Here is a 21,420-nt window from a genome sequence, read left to right on the forward strand (position 1 = left end):
GGAGTCATCCAGGGGGTCACCCAGCCTTGCTGAAACAGAAAAAAAAAAGAAAAAGATGTGCCTGGTGTTATCACTTCGGGAATTATAAGGGGACAGGATCTTTGGTCCACCGTAGTGAGGCTGGGCTCTCTGGCTGCAGACAAGGCCTTCCCTAGGGCGCATGAGCATATAAGGCATTTCAGTGTCCATCCACCCCCCACCAGCCCCCACAAAGGTCCTCCATCCTGAGAGATGATGCAAGGGCTTGGCCAGAAGACTGTAGGCTATGTTACTGACGCCTGCCCCTTATTCAAGTGCCTTAGAGGCAGCCCCATTCTTGCCCTCTCTGTGTTCCAAGTTTGGTGATGTTACCTCTTTTTTTTTTCTTCCTTGCTGTTATGAATGGCGCCAGAGGTAAAGAATCCGCCTGCTAATGCAGGAGATGTAGGAGACACAGGTTCAACACCTGGCTTGGGAAACAACAACTGCTTGTCTCCAGTGTTGCCAACCATGGTGCCACCCAGTCTCGTGAGGCACTGGGAACCAGCCCTCTTAGCAACTTAGTGACTGAGCATATAGGTGTCATATCTAAGAGGTCTAAAAGATAATTATGAATAAGTTTCTTTGAATTTAGACTTACTGGACTTCATAAATATATTTAATAGGAAACTTCATAATACTCGGAGAAGGCAACGGCAACCCACTCCAGCACTCTTGCCTGGAAAATCCCATAGACGGAGGAGCCTGGTGGGCTGCAGTCCATAGGGTCGTGAAATCGGACACGACTGAGCGACTTCACTTTCACTTTTCACTTTCATGCATTGGAGAAGGAAATGGCAACCCACTCCAGTGTTCTTGCCTGGAGAATCCCAGGGACGGGGGAGCCTGGTGGGCTGCTGTCTATGGGGTCGCACGGAGTCGGACACGACTGAAGCGACTTAGCAGCAGCAGCAGCAGCCAGAAGGAGAAAGTAACTGGCGGAATAAATATACAAAAAGCAAAGCAAGGTTAATAAGTCTCAGCTACCTGCTCCTGCCCTGACAATAGTCTCAACGTGTGACCTGCGACATCTCTGCTTCAAGGGGAAATCTGCAAATGTCAGAAAGGTGTTACAGGTGTATTTGCACCATGTGGAGACTTTCTCTCTGATGGAAAGGACGTTTAAGAGGGTCTTGCCTCCTCCCTTTGTGACCTAAACCAGCAGTCCCCAACCCTTCTGACACCAGGGACCAGTTTCATGGAAGACAATTTTTTCATGAACCAGGGGTGGAGGGAAGTGGTTTCAGGATGATTCAAGGACATTACATTTATTGTGTAATTTATTTCTATTACTATGACATCAGCTCCACCTCAGATCATCAGACATTAGATCCTGGAGGCTGGGGACCCCTAAATTCTAAAGCACATCAAAGCACCACCCAAGGACACAGGTGGTGTCATTGACTCCATTGTGGCCTGAAACTGGCCATTCGGAGTGCATTTAACCCTCCTGCAGCGACCTCCTCTCTAGACAGTCAGAGATACGCCAGAATGGAGGTCCTGAAGGAGAAAGTGGAGGAGGAAGAGGCGGCGGAGCGAGAAGCAGCAGCTGAGCGGGCCGAGAGGGGAGAGAAAACAAAGAGGCCGATGGAGGTGCGGAGAGGGGAAACCACCATGACGCAGGAGATGCTCAGAGACCTGGAGAGGAAGCTGTCAGAGATCGAGGTCTCTGTCCCGGAGAAGCTCTTGTGAGTGTCAGGGATGGGAGGGAGGAGCCTTTGGCCCAGCCACCCTGGCGGGGGTCAGACCAGGGCTGGGCAGAGAGAGCAGGTCCGAATGGTGATGCCGGGGCTGGGAGGCAGCACAGGGACCTACAAGGAGGCGGTTAGAGTGAGGACCAGGCTTTCAGGCTGTCTGGGCCAAGTCTCCACTCTGCCTCTCCCTAACTGTGCGACCTTGGGCAAGCCGCTCAGCCTCTCTGCATCATTTCCCTCATCTATTTAAACGGGCAGCTGATCAACCCAGTGCTCGGTGACAGCCTAGAGGGGTGGGATGATGGAGAGGGGAGGGAGGTTCAAGAGGGATGGGACCTATGTATCCTTATGGTTGTTGTACAGCAGAAATCAACACAACATAGTAAAGCGATTATCCTCCAATTAAGAATAGATTAAAAAAATAAAAGAGCAGCTGATAAAAAGACATTTCCCTCCTAAGTAGTTACGAGGATTAAATGAGGACGGAGTAGAGCCGGTGGCAGCTAAGGTAGACGGAGGGCTCCCTGTGTGCCAGGCCCAACCCCACGCAGGCTGATACCACCCTCTTGTGGACACAGGACCTTCACCAAGGACACTATCGACACCTCCAAGCTGCCCCTTTCCTACCAAAGCAACACGCTCAAGGAGGAGCACCTGCTGCAGGTGGCTGACAACTTCTCCCGCCAGTACAGCCACCTGTGCCCGGACCGGGTGCCCCTCTTTCTGCATCCGCTGAACGAATGCGAAGTGCCTGTAAGACTGGGTGGTAGAGGGCAGGGCCGGGGCCGGAGCACAGAGGGAGGGAGGCGGGCCAAGCACAGCCCTCTCCTGGAGGGTGGGGGCGGGCAGCATATAAACTCAAACGCCTACAGGCCCCAGCAGGCCCAGTGTGTGTCATCCCTGGGGTGGCTTGGAGCCCCCATGCCCACGAGGCCAGCCCTGTGCAGAGAAAGGCAGAGATATAAGGCAAAATGGGCCAGGACCCGAGTGCTGGCCTCCTTCCTTCCCACCCTGGGACCCAGGGCACGTCCCTGATTCTCAGTGGGCCTCAGTTTCCCCACCTGTATAGGGAACGGTAGAAGATGAATGTGAAGTTACAATGTGGCAGCCCCTACATAGGCTGACAGGGGCTTGCAGACCGTTTGATCTGGCCCACCTGGTGATGTACCCTTGTGTTAGCTGCCAGCACTTGGAACTCAATTGTTCCCAACCAGATCCCTAGTCTCCTCTTTCCTGGATCTGGTAACCCCGGACCTGCATTTCTGCTACAGCCATCAGCGGGGGCTGCCCCTTACGTGGGGCCATGTGTGATCTGGTGCTGGTGAAACCTTCCTCGAATTCACAGAGAAGGAGACCCCAGAGGCCTGGCTCCTGGCCCCAGGGCAGCAGAGCTGCCCCTCAAAGGCCATGGAAGCACTAGCTCCCCGATGCTGGGCAGCGGTCTAGAGCCAGACAGACCCAACTGTGCTACTGACTGTGAACCTGAACAAGTCAGCTCACCTCTCAGAGCCTCGGCTTCCTCACCCGTCAGCGGGACCTGCCTCACAGAGTTGCCGGGGTTCAGGGAGGTGATGCAGGACTGAGCGGCGCTGAGTGGGGTTGTGGTGATGACGCAGTAGTGAGCACATCACTAGCACAGGATTATGCTAGATCTGGGCAAGAAAGGCCTTGAGGGAATCCCTTCCTCCAACTCCCAAGGTCCTGAGTAGGAACCTGAAGCCCAGAGAGGCCTAGAGAGCCACCCCAAACCCCATCTTGAGGTCTCCAGCTTCCTCAGAGCACCGTGGTTTCCTCCCAAGTGGCACATTGCCCCAGGGCCTGTGGTCTCTCCCTTTGCAGAAGTTCGTGAGCACAACCATCCGGCCCACACTGATGCCCTACCCTGAGCTCTACAACTGGGACACCTGCGCCCAGTTCATCTCCGACTTCCTGTCCATGGTGCCTTTGCCTGACCCCCTCAAACCTGTAAGTACCACCTGAGGCTGCATCCTTAGGCCACGAAGCCAGAGATGGGAAACCAGGCAGGTCAGGAGAAGGAGGCTTGGCCAGCCTTGGGCCACAGTCTATGGGTCTGTCGGGGCTGAACCCCTCACCGACCCCCTGGCTGGGAGTGAGGCTAGGAACAGGCCCAGAAAGAGACAGCCACTTGCCTGAGGTCACACAGCATGCTTGATCTCTGAAATCCCACCTCTTTGACTCCTTTGCCTCCTTTGGCTTTCAGAGTCTTCTTTTTAGGACTTTAGGAGGTGGAAAAGGAGAGAGGGGGACCAGCTACCCACGTTTCAAGGCCACATTTTTGGGGTTCTGACCAGCTTAATCTCTTTAAGAATGGAGGGCGGGAAGGAGGGAGAGAAAAGGGGATATGTACACAGTGGAGAAAGAGAAGAGGGAGACAGAGGTAGGAGGTAAGGGTAACTTTGGAATAAAACCATAGACCACCCGATCAAAGATCCTCAGGCCAGAAGCCTCAACATCCAGACGGTCTTTCCCATCAGGAAGGAGTCCATGGCCCTTTGGAATTACAGGCAAATGTGGCTTGCACTTTCTGGACACAGGGGCTGTGGTTTTCACCCCATTCTTAGCAGGCTCCCTAACCCAGCAAAGGGGAGGAGCCCCACTGGGGTCGAGCCTGCACACTGGCCCTGGGGAGACTGGCGAGGGGCAGGGGGCGGCTGTACTGACCAGCCTCCTGTGCCCAGCCCTTGTACCTCTACTCCTCGACCACTGTGCTCAAGTACCAGAAGGGGAACTGCTTCGACTTCAGCACGCTGCTCTGCTCCATGCTCATTGGCGCCGGCTACGATGCCTACTGTGTCAACGGCTACGGCTCGCGGGACCTGTGCCACATGGACCTAACTCGGGAGGTGTGCCCACTCACCATGAAGCCCAAGGAGGTACAGCCGGGCCCCTTCTGCCCTCAGCACCACATGAGATACGCTATCCTTATAGCAGCCTGTCCCTGCCGCTGAGCTTTACAACTGGGACACCTGCGCTCACTGAAATCAAACCACTGATGATTTCTGTCCCCTTGGCATCTTCATGCACACAGCCCACTCCTCCAAACTGGCTGCTCCTCTCCACTTGTTGTCACTCAGCTTCAGCTACTGTGTTCCCCACATTAGTGAATGCCACATGGTGGCTATCTTCAGCCAAATTCTTCCAAATTTATCCTGTGCACGTGATAAAAATCCATCCAGTCATTTTCATATAAGGAAAAAGCAGACAAATGAACAGACATGTAATTCTGCCTTTTTTTTCCCCCCTTCATGTAAAAAGATCCCTTTTTTAACAGCACAAAATTTCACCAAACCTCCAGCAAACCACAGCAGGCAGTGGTGGTGCTTTTATACATGCGAACTGAGCACACACCATAATGGCCCGAGGCAGCTGTGAACACTCAGAACACTTTCAAGTGAATTTAATTGTAGGAATCATTAAAGCATCTCTGCGCATTTCGAAAATAGCCACACTACAGGCAGAAAGGACTTCTCAGGCGGCTCTAGTAAGAACCCACCTGCCAATGGAGGAGACGTAAGAGATGTGGGCTCAGTCCCTGGGTTGGAAATATCCCCTGGAGGAAGGCATGGCAACCGACTCCGTATTCTTGCCTGGAGAATCCCATGGACAGAGGAGCCTGGCAGGCTACGGTCCATAGGGTCGCAAAGAGTCAGACACGACTGAAGCGATTTAGCATGCATGCACAGGCAGATAATGCTTTTCATGGACTGGATTGATTCATGACCCTGGCCTTACCCAGGGTCAAGGACCCGTGGGTATCTGCAGCTTGGGGCAGGGGATCCAGGGACCTGAGGCAACCAGCATGATGCACCTGTGTTATACCTTTGTGAGCAACTGGGGCCCCCGGGGCTGTTCCTGGTGGATAAGGAGAGGGAGGCACCTGGTGAGAGCCCAGCCTGCTCTCCCAGCCCCGGCTCCCCAGGAAAGATGGAACAAAAAAAGCTCCATCACTGCTTTTGGCTCCAAAGGCCCATGAACTCACATACAGGCCTCTTAGCTCAGCCAAAATTTTAATTATGAAATTGATATCAATAGCTAATGGGTGCTGAGAACATTCTGGTCTATAAACCACTTACACGTTTCTTGACTTGGTTGCTCCTCTCAAGAGCACTGTGTGGTAGGAATGATTGCTCTTGTGTTTTACATGTGAGTGTGTTGAGATGAAATAGTTTTTGTGACCAAAGTCACACAACCGGTAAATGGGTCCCTGGGGGCTGAGGCCCAATCTGTCTGATCATGAATGGTGGAGATTTGCCATTTCTCCCTTATATCAGGTCCCCATTCTGCAGCTTCTGTGCTGTCTTTTCCTGGACATTTTCTGTCCACCTAGCACACATTTCTGTACACACGCTTATGCACGCATGCACACGCACATGCGCACACTCACACACACACACACACACACACGCACACACACACACACAGAGGCTTTGTTCTTTTTCCGAGCCCAGGAAACTCTCACTTCAAGTCAACGTATGAAGCCCTGCAGTGGTAAATCCTGGAAAATCTGATTCTCGACAATTTGCCCCTTTTTCTAAATCAGATCCAGATCGTAGCTAGTCTAGGCAGTGGAGGACGAAGAACAGAAGTCACACCTCCTGAGCTCTGGCCTGGATGGGCAACTCATACAGGCATTGTCCTGTCTCCATTTGGCAGATCAAGCCTGGGGAAAAGGTTCTCACTGAATTTTGCAGAAGAGGCTGTGGCTAGGGAAATGGGAGGACATGCCCACAGTCACAGGTCTGGAGCTGAGGCTCTTTCTGTGTTTGGGGTCAGAGAGCCTGCAGACCCCAGGAGCAACAGTGTGCGTGGCTGCCGATCCTTTTCCTCTTGTCTCGTGACAGACAGTCAAGGAGGAGGAAAAGGCACCCCCTAAGAAGTACGCCATCAAACCGCCCAGGGACCTGACCAGCAGGTTTGAGCAGGAACAGGAGATGAAGAGGCAGGAGGCAATAAAGGCTGAGGAGGAGAATCGGCGGAAGCAGGAGGAGGCACGCCTCTTGGTGGGTCCACCATCCTCAGCCCTCAAGCCAAGAACTCGGCTCCAGAGAAGGGGCTGCTAGGAATGGGGAAACAGACCAAGGTCATGAAGGGATGTGTTTATGGGCCCCCAGGTTCAAATCCCTTCCTCCCTCTTTCAAACAACCCCACTTCCACCCAGCCATGTGGGAATCCCAGGGGTGGTCAGCTAGATGCTAATACTAGAGCTGTGCTGCCTGGGCCAGTTCATTGTGTGGTGTGCACTTCTGGTGTCCTTGTTCCAGGCCAGAAGCTCACTGAAGATACACCTGCATACACTCTACATCCATCCTCCCATTCACCTTCCCACCTTCCTCCCACCACCCTCCCACCATCCTTCCATCCATTCTCCAATTCACCCTCCCATCCATCCTCCCACCATCTTCCCACCATCCTCCCATCCATCCTGCCAACCATCCTCCCACCACCCTCCCATCCACGCTCCCATCCACCCTCCCACCCACTCTCCCACCACCCTCCCATCCATCCTCCCATCCATTCTCCAATTCACCCTCCCATCCATCCTCCCACCATCTTCCCACCATCCTCCCATCCATCCTCCCAATCATCCTCCCACCCACCCTCCCACCATCCTCCCATCCACTCTCCCACCACCCTCCCATCCATCCTCCCATCCATTCTCCAATTCACCCTCCCATCCATCCTCCCACCATCTTCCCATCATCCTCCCATCCATCCTCCCAACCATCCTCCCACCCACCCTTCCATCCACCCTCCCACCACCCTCCCACCAACCTCCCACCAACCTCCCACCACCCTCCCATCCACCCTCCCACCCACCCTCCCAGCACCCTCCCAGCACCCTCCCACCCATCCTCCCACAACCCTCCCATCCACCCTTTCATCTACCCTCTCATCCATCCTCCCATCTACCCTCTCATCCATCCTCCCATCCATCCTCCCACCATCCTCCCATCCATCCTCCCACCACCCTCCCACCACCCTCCCATCCACCCTCCCATCCACCCTCCCATCCATCCTCCCACCATCTTCCCACCATCCTCCCATCCACCCTCCCAACCATCCTCCCACCCACCCTCCCATCCACCCTCCCATCCACCCTCCCACCATCCTCCCATCCATCCGCCCACCACCCTCTCATCCACCCTCCCACCACCCTCCCATCCATCCTCTCATCCTCTCTCCCATCCACTCTCCCATCCATCCTCCCATCCATCCGCCCACCAGCCTCCCATCCACCCTCCCACCACCCTGCCATCCACCCTCCCACCACCCTCCCATCCATCCTCTCATCTACCCTCTCATCCATCCTCCCATCCGCTCTCCCACCATCCTCCCATCCATCCTCCCACAACCCTCCCATCCACCCTCTCATCCACCCTCTCATCCATTCTCCCATCCACTCTCCCAACACCCTCCCACCGCCCTCCCATCCACCCTCCCATCCACCCTCCCACCAGCCTCCCATCCACCCTCCCATCCACTCTCCCATCCACCTTGCCACCAACCTCTCATCCTCTCTCCCATCCACTCTCCCATCCACCCTCCCATCCACCCTCCCACCAGCCTCCCATCCACCCTCCCATCCACTCTCCCATCCACCCTCCCATCCACCCTCCCATCCACCTTGCCACCAACCTCTCATCCTCTCTCCCATCCACTCTCCCATCCATCCTCCCATCCACCCTCCCACCACCTTCCCACCACCCTGCCATCCACCCTCCCACAACCCTCCCATCCACCCTCTCATCCATCCTCCCATCCATTCTCCCATCCACTCTCCCAACACCCTCCCACCATCCTCTCTCCCATCGTTTCCATCTCTCCTCCTATCCACCCACACTCTCATCATCCTCTCATCTACTTTGCTTCCCTCCCTTCTTGTCTTTCCTTCCATACAGTATTTATTCAGGGTCTACTGTGGGGTGCAGTAGACCCTGGGGATGCAATAACGAACTTGGCACAGTGACCCTTTTCCCAGAGGGATGCAGATAGGGAAGCCATATGGTGTCCCTCTATCTTTCTCGCCCAGAATCACAACACAGAAAGCCAAAAATCCCAGATACTCCAGAGCTCCAAAAGGTCAAGTTATAAACCACAGATCGAGCTAGATCCTCCCATTTTATCTATAAGAAAACAGGTTCAGAGGTGGGGTGATGTCCTCAAGGTCACAAAGTCAACCAGAGATGCAGTGTGGATCAAAATTTGGTTATTTTGCCAGTTCCTCAGCCCCAGGGAGATGTTTGGACCCCTGATGATCCCCTTCCCATCCATTTGCCTCGAGGTCACCCACCTTTCCCGTGCAGGAGCAGGAAAATGCAAAGACCGACCCCCTGCACGGCCTTCGTGTGCATTCCTGGGTCCTGGTGTTGTCGGGGAAACGCGAGGTGCCTGAGAGCTTTTTCATTGACCCATTCACTGCACGTAGCTACAGCACCCAGGACGATCACTTCCTGGGAATTGAGAGCCTTTGGAATCACAAGAACTACTGGGTCAACATGCAGGATTGTTGGAACTGCTGCAAGGTGCGGGGCGGACCTGGGCGGGTGTGGCAGGCACAGTGGGGGAGGGTGGGTGTGGCCAGTGGGGAGAGCTGGCCACCAGCCAAGGGGGCTTTGGACTTTTCCTGGAGTACCCAGGGCTACTGCTTTGCCCATACATAATCATTCCAGTATGATTATTGTCACTCTCTTAGTTTCTGTATCCTTATAAAATGTGGATTGTCAGTTCAATTGATTTTTGAAAAACATTGTATTGAAGTGCAATATACATGCAGAAAAATGCACTTATCCTACACGTCCGGCTCAGTGAACTTCCATACATATTTATGTATAAAAACTCAGTGCCAGGACTTCCCTGGTGGTCCTGTGGTTGAGAATCCCTTTCAAATGCAGGGGATGCGGGGTTGATCTCTGATGGGGAACTAAGATCCCATATGCCCTGGGATCACTTCACTGCAATGAAGATCCCTTCATCGCCCTGGGGCAATGAAGACCCAGTGCAGCCAAAACAAAACCCAAAACCTCAGTGCCATTTACAGAAGTTAAAAAATATGCGCACATGTTTGGAGGGAGGTAGTAACTGGATACCATGGGACTTTCTGGGAGTGTGGATAATGTTCTATTTCTTGACCCGGTCTTTGCTATACAGTGACACCTCATCTCTTCCTGTAAGGACAATGCCAAATGAGCTCCACATCCAGGCCTATCCCAGGCCAGAGAGTTTTCGAGTCTCTCACCCTGAGACCAACACGGGAAGGCAGTCCCAGCCTCCCCAGGGCCTCCATCCCCTGGTGGGGATGAGGAGGGCAGGCGAGGACTCTCAGAGGCAGCCTAGAGCCACATTCTGGCCCCTCTGAGACCCAGTGGGGTGTCTTCTCACCCTGGGCTTGGCTGTTCCCCGCCCGCTCCCTGCCCCTGTGGAGCAGGAGGGGGGTGCACTGGCTGTGGGGTGTGCTCAGCGACTCCTTTCTCCATCAGGAGTTGGTCTTCGACCTGGGAGACCCCGTGAGGTGGGAGTACCTGCTTTTGGGGACCGACAAGCCTTTCCTGTCCCTGACCGAGGAGGAGGACGAGGGGATGAATGATGATGACGATGTGGAAAACCTGGTGAGCCTCCGTGGAGCTGGGGGGACTTGACACCCTGTCTTGCTTCAGGCCAGCCTGACACACTTCCCCCCACAGGTATGTGTCTAGGGCGGGGGGAGCAGTTCAGATAGACCACTTATAGATTCCTTGAAGCAGAAGGGCCTGGACCATGCCCTCATTTTACAGATGGGCAGACTGAGGCCCAGACAGGTCCAGCAACCTGTCCGGGACCCCCAAATGGTGCAGGGAAAGGCTGGGACTTGCATTCAGGCCTCCTGCCCAGCCCCCACATGCACAGCCCACACCCTGTTCAGGGGTTGCCCTGCCCTTTGGAGTAGGGCGATAAGACCCTCTCCACAAACCTGGGGAGCCCCAGAACCCATCCCTCACATCCAGGCCTCTCCTGCGTGGTCACCATGACCCTCCACACGCACTTCCAGACCTTTCTTGTCCCACCTATCAGCCCTTCTGAAGGTCACTGACCTGGTCATCTCTGATCTCCTACTCAGGGGCAATCCAGGCAGGTCTGCATGAGGCCCTGTGAGTGGAAGCCAGAGGCCCAGATGCCTTCACTCCTGGCTCTGACATCTTGGGCAAACTTCCGAACTGGTGGAAGCTTCACTTTCACCATCTGCGTGTAAAATGGGGGAATGGGGTCAGTTACATCGTGGTAGTAGTAACTGGGGTATTCGTTTGCCAAAGTTGCCATAACACAGACTGGGCGGCTTAAACAGTAGAAATTTCTTTTCTCACAGCCCTAGAGACTGGAAGTCGAGCTGTCAGCAGGGTTGGATTCCCCTCAGCTTGTAGGGATGCCCACCCCCAGGTGCTCACACTCTTTCCTCTGTGTGCGTCTGTGTCCTAATCTCTTCCTATAAGGTCACCAATAGTATTGGATTAGGGCTCAACCGAAGGACCTCAGTTTAACTTCGATACCTCTTTAAAGATCGTGTCTCCAAAATAGTCACATTCTGGGGTTCTGGGTACTAGGACATATGAGTTTTGGGGGGATACAAGTCAGCCCATAGGTAACACTCATGTGGCCCTTTCTAAGTGCTGTGAAAGCGATAGTGTTAGTCTCAGTCGTGTCTGACTCTGCCGCCCCGTGGGCTGTAGCCCGCCAGACTTCTCTGTCCATGGGATTTTCCAGGCAAGAGTACTGGAGTGGGTTGGGATCTTCCCGACCCAGAGATTGAACCCGGGTCTCTTGCATTGCAGGCAGATTCTTTACCATCTAAGCCACCAGGGAAGCCCTTCTCAGTGCCAGTAGGTGTTTAACTTGCCAATATCTTCACAGCTACCCGGTGTGATGGGTACTAGTGATTATTATTGCCCCATTTTACTGACAGGAAGGCTTACACACAGAGGGTGAAATAACTGACCCAAAGTTACACAGCCAATAAGTGACAGTGCTGGGATTTGACTTGGGATTTGACAGTCTGGCTCCCAAGTCTGGGTTCTCAAAGGCAGTTCTTTTCGGCCTCCTGGGGCTGCATGAGGACAAGTGAGACCACCGGTGTGAAGTGCTTGGACAGACGTGTAGACCCACCTGGAAGTGGTGTTGAGTGTTCTCAGCGTCTTCTCCCTGGAGACCAGAGAGCCTCCTCTCCTGTGCAATAAATCCTGGACCACTGGCGCCCTCTGCAGGCGTCAAAATGAGAACAGACAGGCCAAGTGGGTGTCAGAAGTCTGAGCAATTTGGCAAGAAGAGTTTTGGTTTTGGTTTTGGTTTTTTAATTTTTTATTTTATATTGGAGTATAGCCGATTAACAATGTTGTGATAGTTTCAGGTGAACAGCAAAGGGACTCAGTCATGCATTTACATGTATCCATTCATGGAGAAGTTTCAAACTGAGAAAATCTTATGTCAAGTTTCTGTGATTACCTAACCTGAAGATCACTTGTCCAATGCAGTTGCTAAGTTGTGTCTGACTCTTTGCGACCCCATGGACTGTAGCCTGCCAGGCTCCTCTGTCCATGGGATTCTCCAGGCAAGAATACTGGACTGGGTTGCCATTTCCTCCTCCATGGGATCATCCTGACCCAGGAGCGAGCCCACATCTCCTGCATTGCAGGCAGGTTCTTTATCAGTGAGCCCCCAGTGAAGCCCTTAAACCTGAGTTTGTTTCTGTTTCACGTGTGTATTCATTTGTATCATTTTTAAATTGAACATCAGAGAAGTCATACTGGAGAAAGGACTTATAAGTGAATGCATTCAATGTGAAAAATGTTTCACCCATAAATCCTCTTTCTATGTACATCAAAGAATTCACCCTGGAGAAAGGCCTTCTACCTGCAATGAATGTGGGAAATCTTTCATCAACAACTTCAATTTCCATAGACATCAGAGAATTCACACAGGAGAAAGCCCTTATGCCTGTAATGTATGTGGAAAATCTTTTATAACTCTGGCTGGCATCTGTTATCATCAGAAAGTTCACAGAGGGGAAGTGCCATATAAGGGTAGTAACTATGGGACCTCCTTTAATCAAATGCACCTCCTCAGTTCCGGTAGGAAAATCCACACAGGAGAAAAGTCTTATGAGTGCAGTGAATGTGGGAAATCTTTTACTGCTAACTCTGGCCTTCGGTATCATCAGAGAATTCACAGTGGAGACAGGCTTTACGAGTGCAGTGAACGTGGGAAATCTTTTATTGCTAGGATGAGCCTTCTCAATCATCAGAGAGTTCACACTGAAGAAAGACCTTATAAGTGCAGTGACTGTAGAAAATGTTTTATTAGCAGTTCGAGCCTTCTTCGTCATCAGAGAGTTCACAGCAGGAAAAGGCCTCATGAGTGCAGTGAACGTGGGAAATCTCTTCCTGCTAGCTGTGGCCTTCGGTATCACCAGAGAGTTCATTTGCCTAGACTAGGCCTTATTTGCCAAATGGGGAAACTAGGCTCAAAGAGAAATAAAAACAGTAAGGTCAACCAGAAAGTGAAAGTGAAGTTGTTCAGTCGTGTCTGACTCTTTGCGACCCCATAGACTGTAGCCTACCAAGCTCCTCTGTCCGTGAGATTTTCCAGGCAATAGTACTGGAGGGGATTGCCATTTCCTTCTCCAGGGGATCTTCCCGACCCAGGGCACAAACCCGGGTCTTCTGCATTGTAGACAGACGCTTTACCGTCTGAGCCACCAGGGGAGGAAAGCTAGAATACTGTCAGAAGTGGGATTCGAACCCACGCCTCCAGGGGAGACTACGACCTGAACGCAGCACCTTAGACCCCTCGGCCAGCAGTGTCCCAAACCCTTATGTGCATTTATCAGTCAATCCTCCCAAGCAGTTAGAAAACTGAGACTCAGAGCCACTAAGGGACTTTGCCTGAGCTGGTGTTGGATGGAGGGTGGGACTTGGGCCCACCCGACTCCAGAAGCCCCTCTTCTAATGAAAGGCCTGTGGCTTTGTCTCCTGCCTCTGCGGGAAGTTGGGGGTGGGGTGGAGCGGGGGGTCACACAGGACAGGGCGTGGCTGTCCTCGCCAGGTGCCAGGTGGGTAGAGGGGTGGAGCTGCTCCTCCTCCTCCCCCCATCTCAGGTCATACCAGGTCAGATCTCTAGCACGCCTGAGGGAGCTGACAAGCCACCTTGGGGGGCTTGGCCCTGGGGGGTGAGGGAGCAGCTCTGACCTGCCCATAAGTCAGCCCTGATCAGAAGGCCCAGTCCTAATCAGAACTACCCACCCCACCCCCACCTCTCCCAACAGGGCAATGAGGATGAGGATAAGAGCTTCGACATGCCGCCCTCGTGGGTGGAGCAGATTGAGATCTCCCCGGAAGGTACAGCATCTCTGGGCCTTTGGGGGCATCTGTGGTGGCAGGATGCCTGCAGAGGCTGCCTCGGCCCCTCATTTCCAAACCCCGGCCCCATGTTTCCTGCTGCACCCTCTTCATCTCTTCCTTCCCACATACACGCTCAGCTCTGCGGCCTGGGGCCTGACCCTAGTCTGGCACACAGGACAGGGCTCAGTTACCAGACCCAGGGTGATGGAGTGTGGCAGGTGCTGTTCCCCTCCCTCAGCCCACTCTGCCAGGAGGAGACTACGCACAGTACCCGGGCGGGGGGAGGGAAAGCGGGGGGGCAGAGCATGCTTGTGCCCCGTGCCAGCCTCTGCTGATTGCTGAGATTTCCATCTGGGAGTGCCTGGACCCACGGGGAAGACCTAGGCTGTCTCATCAGGGCGGGAAGGGCTGGAGAGGGTGTCATGGGAACTGGGGGTTGGAGGCTGGGAGTGGGTGGGCAGAAAGGGCTTCTGGGAGGAAGGCTCATCTAAGCTAAGTTTTAAGGAATCGGAAGAAGTCAGCACAGTAAGGGCAGGAGGGGATGGTGTTTCCAGCCGAGGTCTGGAAGAGTGCGGTGTGGTCAGGCTCAAGCTGAGATGTCCTCCAGGGCAGGAGCCGCTCTCGTGACTTGTCCCCTCTGCCTCCTTGGAGTGGGCTGGGGGGCTGGAGGAGCTGAGCAAACAGCACAGTGAACAGAGGCTGAAGAGCGGCTGGTGAGACTGGCCTCCCCTTCCCCCAGCCTGGGGAGGAAAGACCCCAGCCCACTCTGTGTCCTCAGCGTTCGAGACCCGCTGCCCAAACGGGAAGAAGGTGATACAGTACAAGAGGGCGAAGCTGGAGAAGTGGGCCCCGTACCTCAACAACAACGGCCTTGTGTGCCGCCTCACCACCTACGAGGACCTGGAGTGTAAGGCAGCTCTAGCTGCGGGGTGGGGGTGGGGGATTGGGGGATGGGGTGGGGTGGGGTGGGGGGGTGGGGTGGGGGGCTGGGGTGGGGGGGTGGGGGAGGGGGGGGCTGGGGTGGGGGAGGGGGGGCTGGGGTGGGGGGGTGGGGGAGGGGGGGGCTGGGGTGGGGGAGGGGGGGCTGGGGTGGGGGGGGTGGGGGGGGGTGGGGAGGGGGCAGAAGAGCTGGGTTCCCCGACATGTTACGTGACCTCGGTCATGTCACCACCCCTATCCGTGTGAGTGTGGGCCATGCTGCAGAAGAGCTGGGTTCCCCGACATGTTACGTGACCTCGGTCATGTCACCACCCCTATCCGTGTGAGTGTGGGCCATGCTGGTGTGCTCTGTGTGCTGGGAGTGGTGGGACAGCAGCTGGGGGACCTGGCCTGCCTGCTTCAGACACTGATCGGGCCCCACAGGTACCAAGACTTTGGAGGTGAAGGAGTGGTACCAGAACAGGGAGGACATGTTGGAGCTGAAGCACATAAACAAGATCACGGGCTTGAATGTCGACTACTTCAAGCCAGGCCACCCCCAGGCACTGCGCAGTGCGTGGACCCCATCACTAGGCCAGCTAAGAGCCCAGGGTGGGGGCCTCATGTGCTCCTTAGAGCAGCCTCCACAGCAGCTGATGCATGGTGGGAGGAACCAGCATCCTTATTGCCAGGGTTCTTGGGTGGCAAGCAACGGAAATAGCCCCTGCCGCCCCAAGCAAAGCAGATGTGTGGGAGGTCAGAGGAAGCACAGAAAATCTAAAGAAATGTGACAAGTGTTCCTCCAGGAAAGGTAAAGCAGGGCTGCTGCCCATGCTGTGGTTGGGATCAGGTACCCATTGTGGCCACGTTTACAGGGGTTAGGATGCCTACAAGAAAACCAACAAGCACCCCCACAAGGGCAATGCAGGGGGCAGAAGTGTGGCAGTGCAGATGTGGTGGCGAGCCCAGGAGGCTGGGAAGCAGGGAAGGACATATCCTGGGAGGGAATTAACAACCCAATCCAAGAATTCACAAAAGAAAAACATAGGGTCAATATACATCTAAAAACATGTCCAATCTCACTTGGTTGAGACAGGAAGGGGAGGGGAGGGACGGGAAGGGAAGGGGAAAGAAAGAAAGAAAATCAATAAGGGACCAACCTACAACCCTTCAGTTGGCAAAAGTGAAAAAATGGCCCTACCACGTGTAAGCAAGAAACTCCCCTTCATTCCTGGTAGGACAGCAAATTGGCACAACTTTTCTGGGGAGCAGTTGGGCAAAATAATCAAAGATAACTTTCAATTATGTATGTTTTTTGACCAGCAGTTCTGCTGCACAAATAGCAGGCAAGAAGGAAACATACATCAAACAGATGTTCATCATGGTGTTGATTATAATAACAAAAAAGCTGGAAGCAGCCTAAACACCTAGCTCTAGGGCATTGGTGACGTCATACACGAGGCTTCTCCCCAGGGCCTGGGGTCGGGTTATGAAGCCAGGGGCTCCAGGTGCTCACCTAGGCGTCGCCCCGCCCGGGCCGCCCCCCCCCTCCCCCGGCCACCCCCTCCCCGCAGTGCACTCCTACAAGTCCATGCAACCTGAGATGGACCGTGTCATGGAGTTTTACGAAACGGCCCGCGTGGACGGCCTGATCAAGCGGGAGGAGACGCCCAAGACGATGACAGAGTACTACCACGGACGGCCGGACTTCCTCTCCTACCGCCATGTCAATTTCGGACCCCGGATGAAGAAGCTGGCTTTGAACAGCGCAGAGTCAAACCCCCGGCCCATGGTGGTAAGTACCTGCTGGGCATGGGGATGGGATGCCTGCCTACACTGCTGGGCCAAGGTTACCCTGAAGGGGAGGAGCCCCGACTCCAGGGAGCCTTCTTTACTGAGTGACATTTCCTGTTTTACTAAACACACCATCTCGGGTCTGTCTGATGCCAGACATCAGCCACTGGGCCACCGAGATATTATGTCCTTGTGTGTGTGTATACGCACTCTTGACTAAACACTTAGAAAATATGTAAAATTATAAAAAGTAAAAAATATCTCAGAATGCCATCTCTCAGCTATTATCACATATTAATAGACTGGATTTTGAGAGTCTTTTCAAAGATGTGTATGTGTGTGTGTGTGCACGCGTGCAGAATTCCTATATCACCCTCTTCACTTAAATTGTGCGGCTTTTTCCTCCATATCATCACAAGTTATTTTACACCTATATTTAACTTCTGCACACCAAAGAAGCTCTTTTTAGCAGTAAGCACTGTCAAGTGATAGAGCAGGCTGCCTGGAGAGGTGGTGAGCTTCCCGTCTCTGGAGGTGGGCAACCAGAGTCTGGCAGAAGGAGCTAGAGAAGAAATGGCGCACCACACAGGGCTGGAGCGCTGGGCACTGAGAACCCCTGGGGCCTTGAGAGCCACTGTCTAGCTGGGAGGGGCTGTTCTACATGAACCCCGCCCCCCAAATAACCCCAGACCCCAGCGTCCCTGAGGGTCCTTTACGCCTGTCCTCAGGGCAGGCACAGAAGTTCTCCTTTTCCACCCCGCCTCCTCCGTATCTTCTGGTGTTCCAGAAAATCACAGAGCGATTCTTCCGCAACCCTGCGAAGCCTGCGGACGAGGACGTGGCCGAGCGAGTGTTTCTGATCGCGGAGGAGCGCATTCAGCTGCGCTATCACTGCCGCTCGGACCACATCACGGCCAACAAGCGCGAGTTCCTGCGGCGTTTGGAGGTGGACAGCAAGGGCAACAAGATCATCATGACCCCCGACATGTGTATCAGCTTCGAGGTGGGCTCGGGAGTCTGGCGGGCATGGGCAGGATGGGGTGGAGTGAGGAGAGAGCCCTGGGGCCCTACACGCTGTCTTGGGGACCTGGGAGAACGAGGGTGGAAGGCCCTGGTACCCAGCCTGGAAATTCATCTTCGCCCCTGGGAAAATCAAGACCTCCCCTCTGGGAATAATACTCTTTGAGCTCCTCTGAAAATCGTCTCGTTTTCCATCCTGCACCAAGGCTGTGACAGATCTCAACACCTCCACGGGGCTGGCTTTCCTAGTTCCAGTCCTGACTTTGCTGGCACATTCCTTGGCCCCTCTGAGTCTCCGGTTTCTCTTCTGTTGCTAGTTGTGCTTTTAGAGATGCAACAGATCGAGAGAGGCAAAGCAACTGGCTGGAGGTCACACAGCTAGAAAATGGCAGGGGAAGATTTGAACCCAAGAGATCTGGCTCCAGAATCTGCCCACAACCCCAGCGGTTGCCGCTGCTTCTCCGAGTCACTGTGGCGGTTGTTCCAGGTGGAGCCAATGGAGCACACCAAGAAGCTTCTCTACCAGTACGAGGCCATGATGAAGCTGAAGAACGAGGAGAAGCTGTCCAGACATCAAGCCTGGGAGTCAGAGCTGGAGGTCGGGTGTTCTGCGGGAGAGGGGCCAGATGGCAGGTAGCAGGGGTGGGGGTGTTTCAACCATGTCTGCCCCCACTTCCCAACTCAGGTGCTAGAGATCCTGAAGCTTCGGGAGGAGGAGGAGGAGGCACACACACTGACCATCTCCATCTATGACACCAAGCGCAACGAGAAGAGCAAGGAGTACCGGGAGGCCATGGTGAGCCCTGCTCCCTGGCTTCCCCCGGACTCCTCCCCCACCGACACCCCCCCCCCCCCCGCCACCTCCAGGGTACTGAGGTTGATAGAGATTCTGGGGGGGGGGGAACGCCCTTTAGAGGTGATGAAGTTATTGACACCGCAGTGGTCCTGTTTGCTGTGAGCTGACCATTTCCCTGGATCATGCCCCAACACGTGCTCAGGATACAGGCCAGGTCCCCGGATACCACCTATGGCCAAGCCTAGACCTCCAGCTGGGGGCTTCCCTGGAGGTTGTGGCCTGGGCTGGTAGCACCAGCGAGCCGGCTCTGGCCACGGGCCTGAGCTCTCTGGCGCCTGCACAGAGGGCCTTCACATTACCCACTCTGGTTGCAAGACCTAGCTTGGTTTTTTTGAGGCCAGCTTCAAAATCCCCTTCACCAACCAAGTGGAGATTTCTTTAAAAAAAAATAGATGAGGTTGGCCAAGACAGGACTGGGCACCTGAGGTCTGGTTCTCAGACCCCCAGAGGTGGGGATGTCCGCCCCAACATCTCCAGCTTCACTGGGCTCTGGCGGTCAACACAGGACATAAAGAAGGCCTGAGGGTAGAAGGGAAAGAAGGAACTCACCAGCAGTTTTTAACATCATTAACAACGACACTTTATTACCATTTATCGAGTGAGCATCTGCTGAGTGATAGGTATGTACTGAGGCTCAAGTGGAGACGTGTGAACTCACAGACACCAGAGTTGGCTGTCACCAATAACCATGAACTCAGGAGACAGCACAGAGCCCTCTGAGGCCTCAAGCACAGAGGGTTTGGGGCCTGGTTCTGTGTGGTCATATCTCCATAGAGCTGTCTGGGGGGTGTCTGCGGCCCCTGCTGGTCCAGCCGACCCTCGGTCCCCTTTCAGGAGCGCGTGCTACACGAGGAGCACCTGCGACAGGTGGAGGCCCAGCTGGACTACCTGGCCCCGTTCCTGGCCCAGCTCCCGCCTGGGGAGAAGCTCACGCGCTGGCAGGCCGTGCGCCTCAAGGAGGAGTGCCTCAATGACTTCAAGCAGCGGCTCATTGACAAAGCCAACCTCATCCAGGCCCGGTTTGAAAAGGTGCAGCCGGGGCCCTGGCAGGGGTGGGGACCTCGGCATCCTCCACCGGAAAACTAGCCCAGGGCTGTTGGCTCACCATCTCATAGACATGTGAGGGACTAACGGGTGGAGGGGGAGGAGGTCAGTGCCTGGTGTGTCCAAAGGACCAAGCTGTCCTTCCTCATCCTTGTTTATTGGGTTGAAGGGTGGATGGAGAGGTGGATGAGTGAACAGAGGGATGGAGGGGTGGATGGCTGGCTGGCTGGAGCATTATAACAACTCCCATAGTTTTTGACCCATTTCTGTTGGTCAGGTACACACCGTGTAGTTCCCCTGCATTATCTTATTTAATCTTCACAAACGGCTCTATGGTGGTGCGGGTGGGGGTGAGTGCAGTGACCCTCATTTTGCAGATGACAGATTGGAAGCTCTGAAAATGTACTTTGACCAGAGTCACGTGGCTCTCAGTCCTGACTCCTGCTCTAACCTCGTGGACATGTTGTTGTTTAGTCGCTAAGTTGTATCTGACTCTTTCTAACACCATGGACTGTGCAGCCCACCAGGGTCCTCTGTCCATGGGATTTCCCAGGCAAGAATACTAGAATGGGTTGCCATTTCCTTCTCCAGGCGATCTTCCCCAGTCAGGGGTCGAACCCTCGTCTCCTCTGTTGGCAGGCTGATTCTTTACCACTGAGCCACCTGGGAAGTCCTTGTGGACATATATCCCTCTAAACAAGGCCCCAGGTTTTCTGCCTCTGCTTCTCTGGCTTCTATGAGAAGGGGTGACGGGGCTGACCTTGTGGGGCTGTCTGATGCCCTGTGCAGGGGCAGGGTCAGCCTGCAGTCTGGGTCAGCCCTCCTGCTCTCCTTCCCCGTGCCCACAGGAGACTCAAGAGCTGCAGAAGCAGCAGCAGTGGTATCAGGAGAATCAGGTGACCCTGACACCTGAGGATGAAGACTTATACCTGAGTTACTGCTCTCAGGCCATGTTCCGCATCCGTATCCTGGAGCAGCGGCTCAGTCGGTGAGGAGGCGGGGGTGGGGGGAGCCAAGAGGACCCACTAGGATATTGGAGCATCAGCTTTTGTTTTTTCAGTTGTGCTGGGTCCTCATTGCGATGCATAGGCAGAAGTGGTTGTGGCACGCAGGCTTAACTGCCCTGCGGCATGTGGGCTCTCAGTTCCCCGACCAGAGATCGAACCCATGTCCCCTGCAATGGAAGGATTCTTAACCACTGGACCACCAGGGAAGTCTCAAAGTACCAGCTTTGTAACCGCTCCCTCTGATTTCAGACACAAGGAGCTGGCCCCACTGAAGTACTTGGCTCTGGAGGAAAAGCTCTACAAGGACCCACGCCTGGTGGAGTTACTTAAAGTCTTTGTCTGATGCTCTTCACCCCCTATACCTGTGGTCCTCTGAGTCCCTCCTGAGGCCCCAGCAAAGCTGCCAGAGAAAGAAACCTCCCCCAAAGCCTGGCCCTCGTGTTCCGTACGCCCAGCTAATGACCATCCACTCAGGCACACTACTTTCCTGCTTTTCCTAATTTACCTATAAATAAACACTTGCCATTTGCCACGTGTACCTCATGTTTCACAGACTCCAGCAGCAGCCCTTTTCTCCTTCCCTTCTTTATCTGTGGCCTGGGACCACCTTTAGAGCCTTATCTTATTTAATACAGCAACTGCATCCCCATTTCACACATGGCTAATTAGTGGCTGATAAGAAG

The 21,420-nt window shown here is 54.3% G+C and overlaps 1 protein-coding gene across 1 annotated transcript; it reads left to right on the forward strand.

Annotated features, from left to right (window-relative positions):
* The first annotated feature begins 1,509 nt into the window (after positions 1–1,509).
* DRC7 (dynein regulatory complex subunit 7) lies at positions 1,510–21,080 on the forward strand. The gene is made up of 17 exons (XM_068993213.1): positions 1,510–1,706; positions 2,291–2,465; positions 3,552–3,677; positions 4,412–4,606; positions 6,575–6,733; positions 9,038–9,256; positions 10,211–10,339; positions 14,023–14,095; positions 14,877–15,005; positions 15,461–15,589; positions 16,591–16,811; positions 17,598–17,813; positions 18,318–18,428; positions 18,516–18,626; positions 19,521–19,715; positions 20,579–20,718; positions 20,987–21,080. The coding sequence occupies exons 1-17, from the start codon at positions 1,510–1,512 to the stop codon at positions 21,078–21,080; spliced, it is 2,619 nt and encodes an 872-aa protein (XP_068849314.1).
* The last annotated feature ends 340 nt before the right edge of the window (positions 21,081–21,420 follow it).

This window comes from Capricornis sumatraensis, chromosome 20, assembly GCF_032405125.1.
Source record: "Capricornis sumatraensis isolate serow.1 chromosome 20, serow.2, whole genome shotgun sequence".
NCBI classification, from domain to species: domain Eukaryota; kingdom Metazoa; phylum Chordata; class Mammalia; order Artiodactyla; family Bovidae; genus Capricornis; species Capricornis sumatraensis.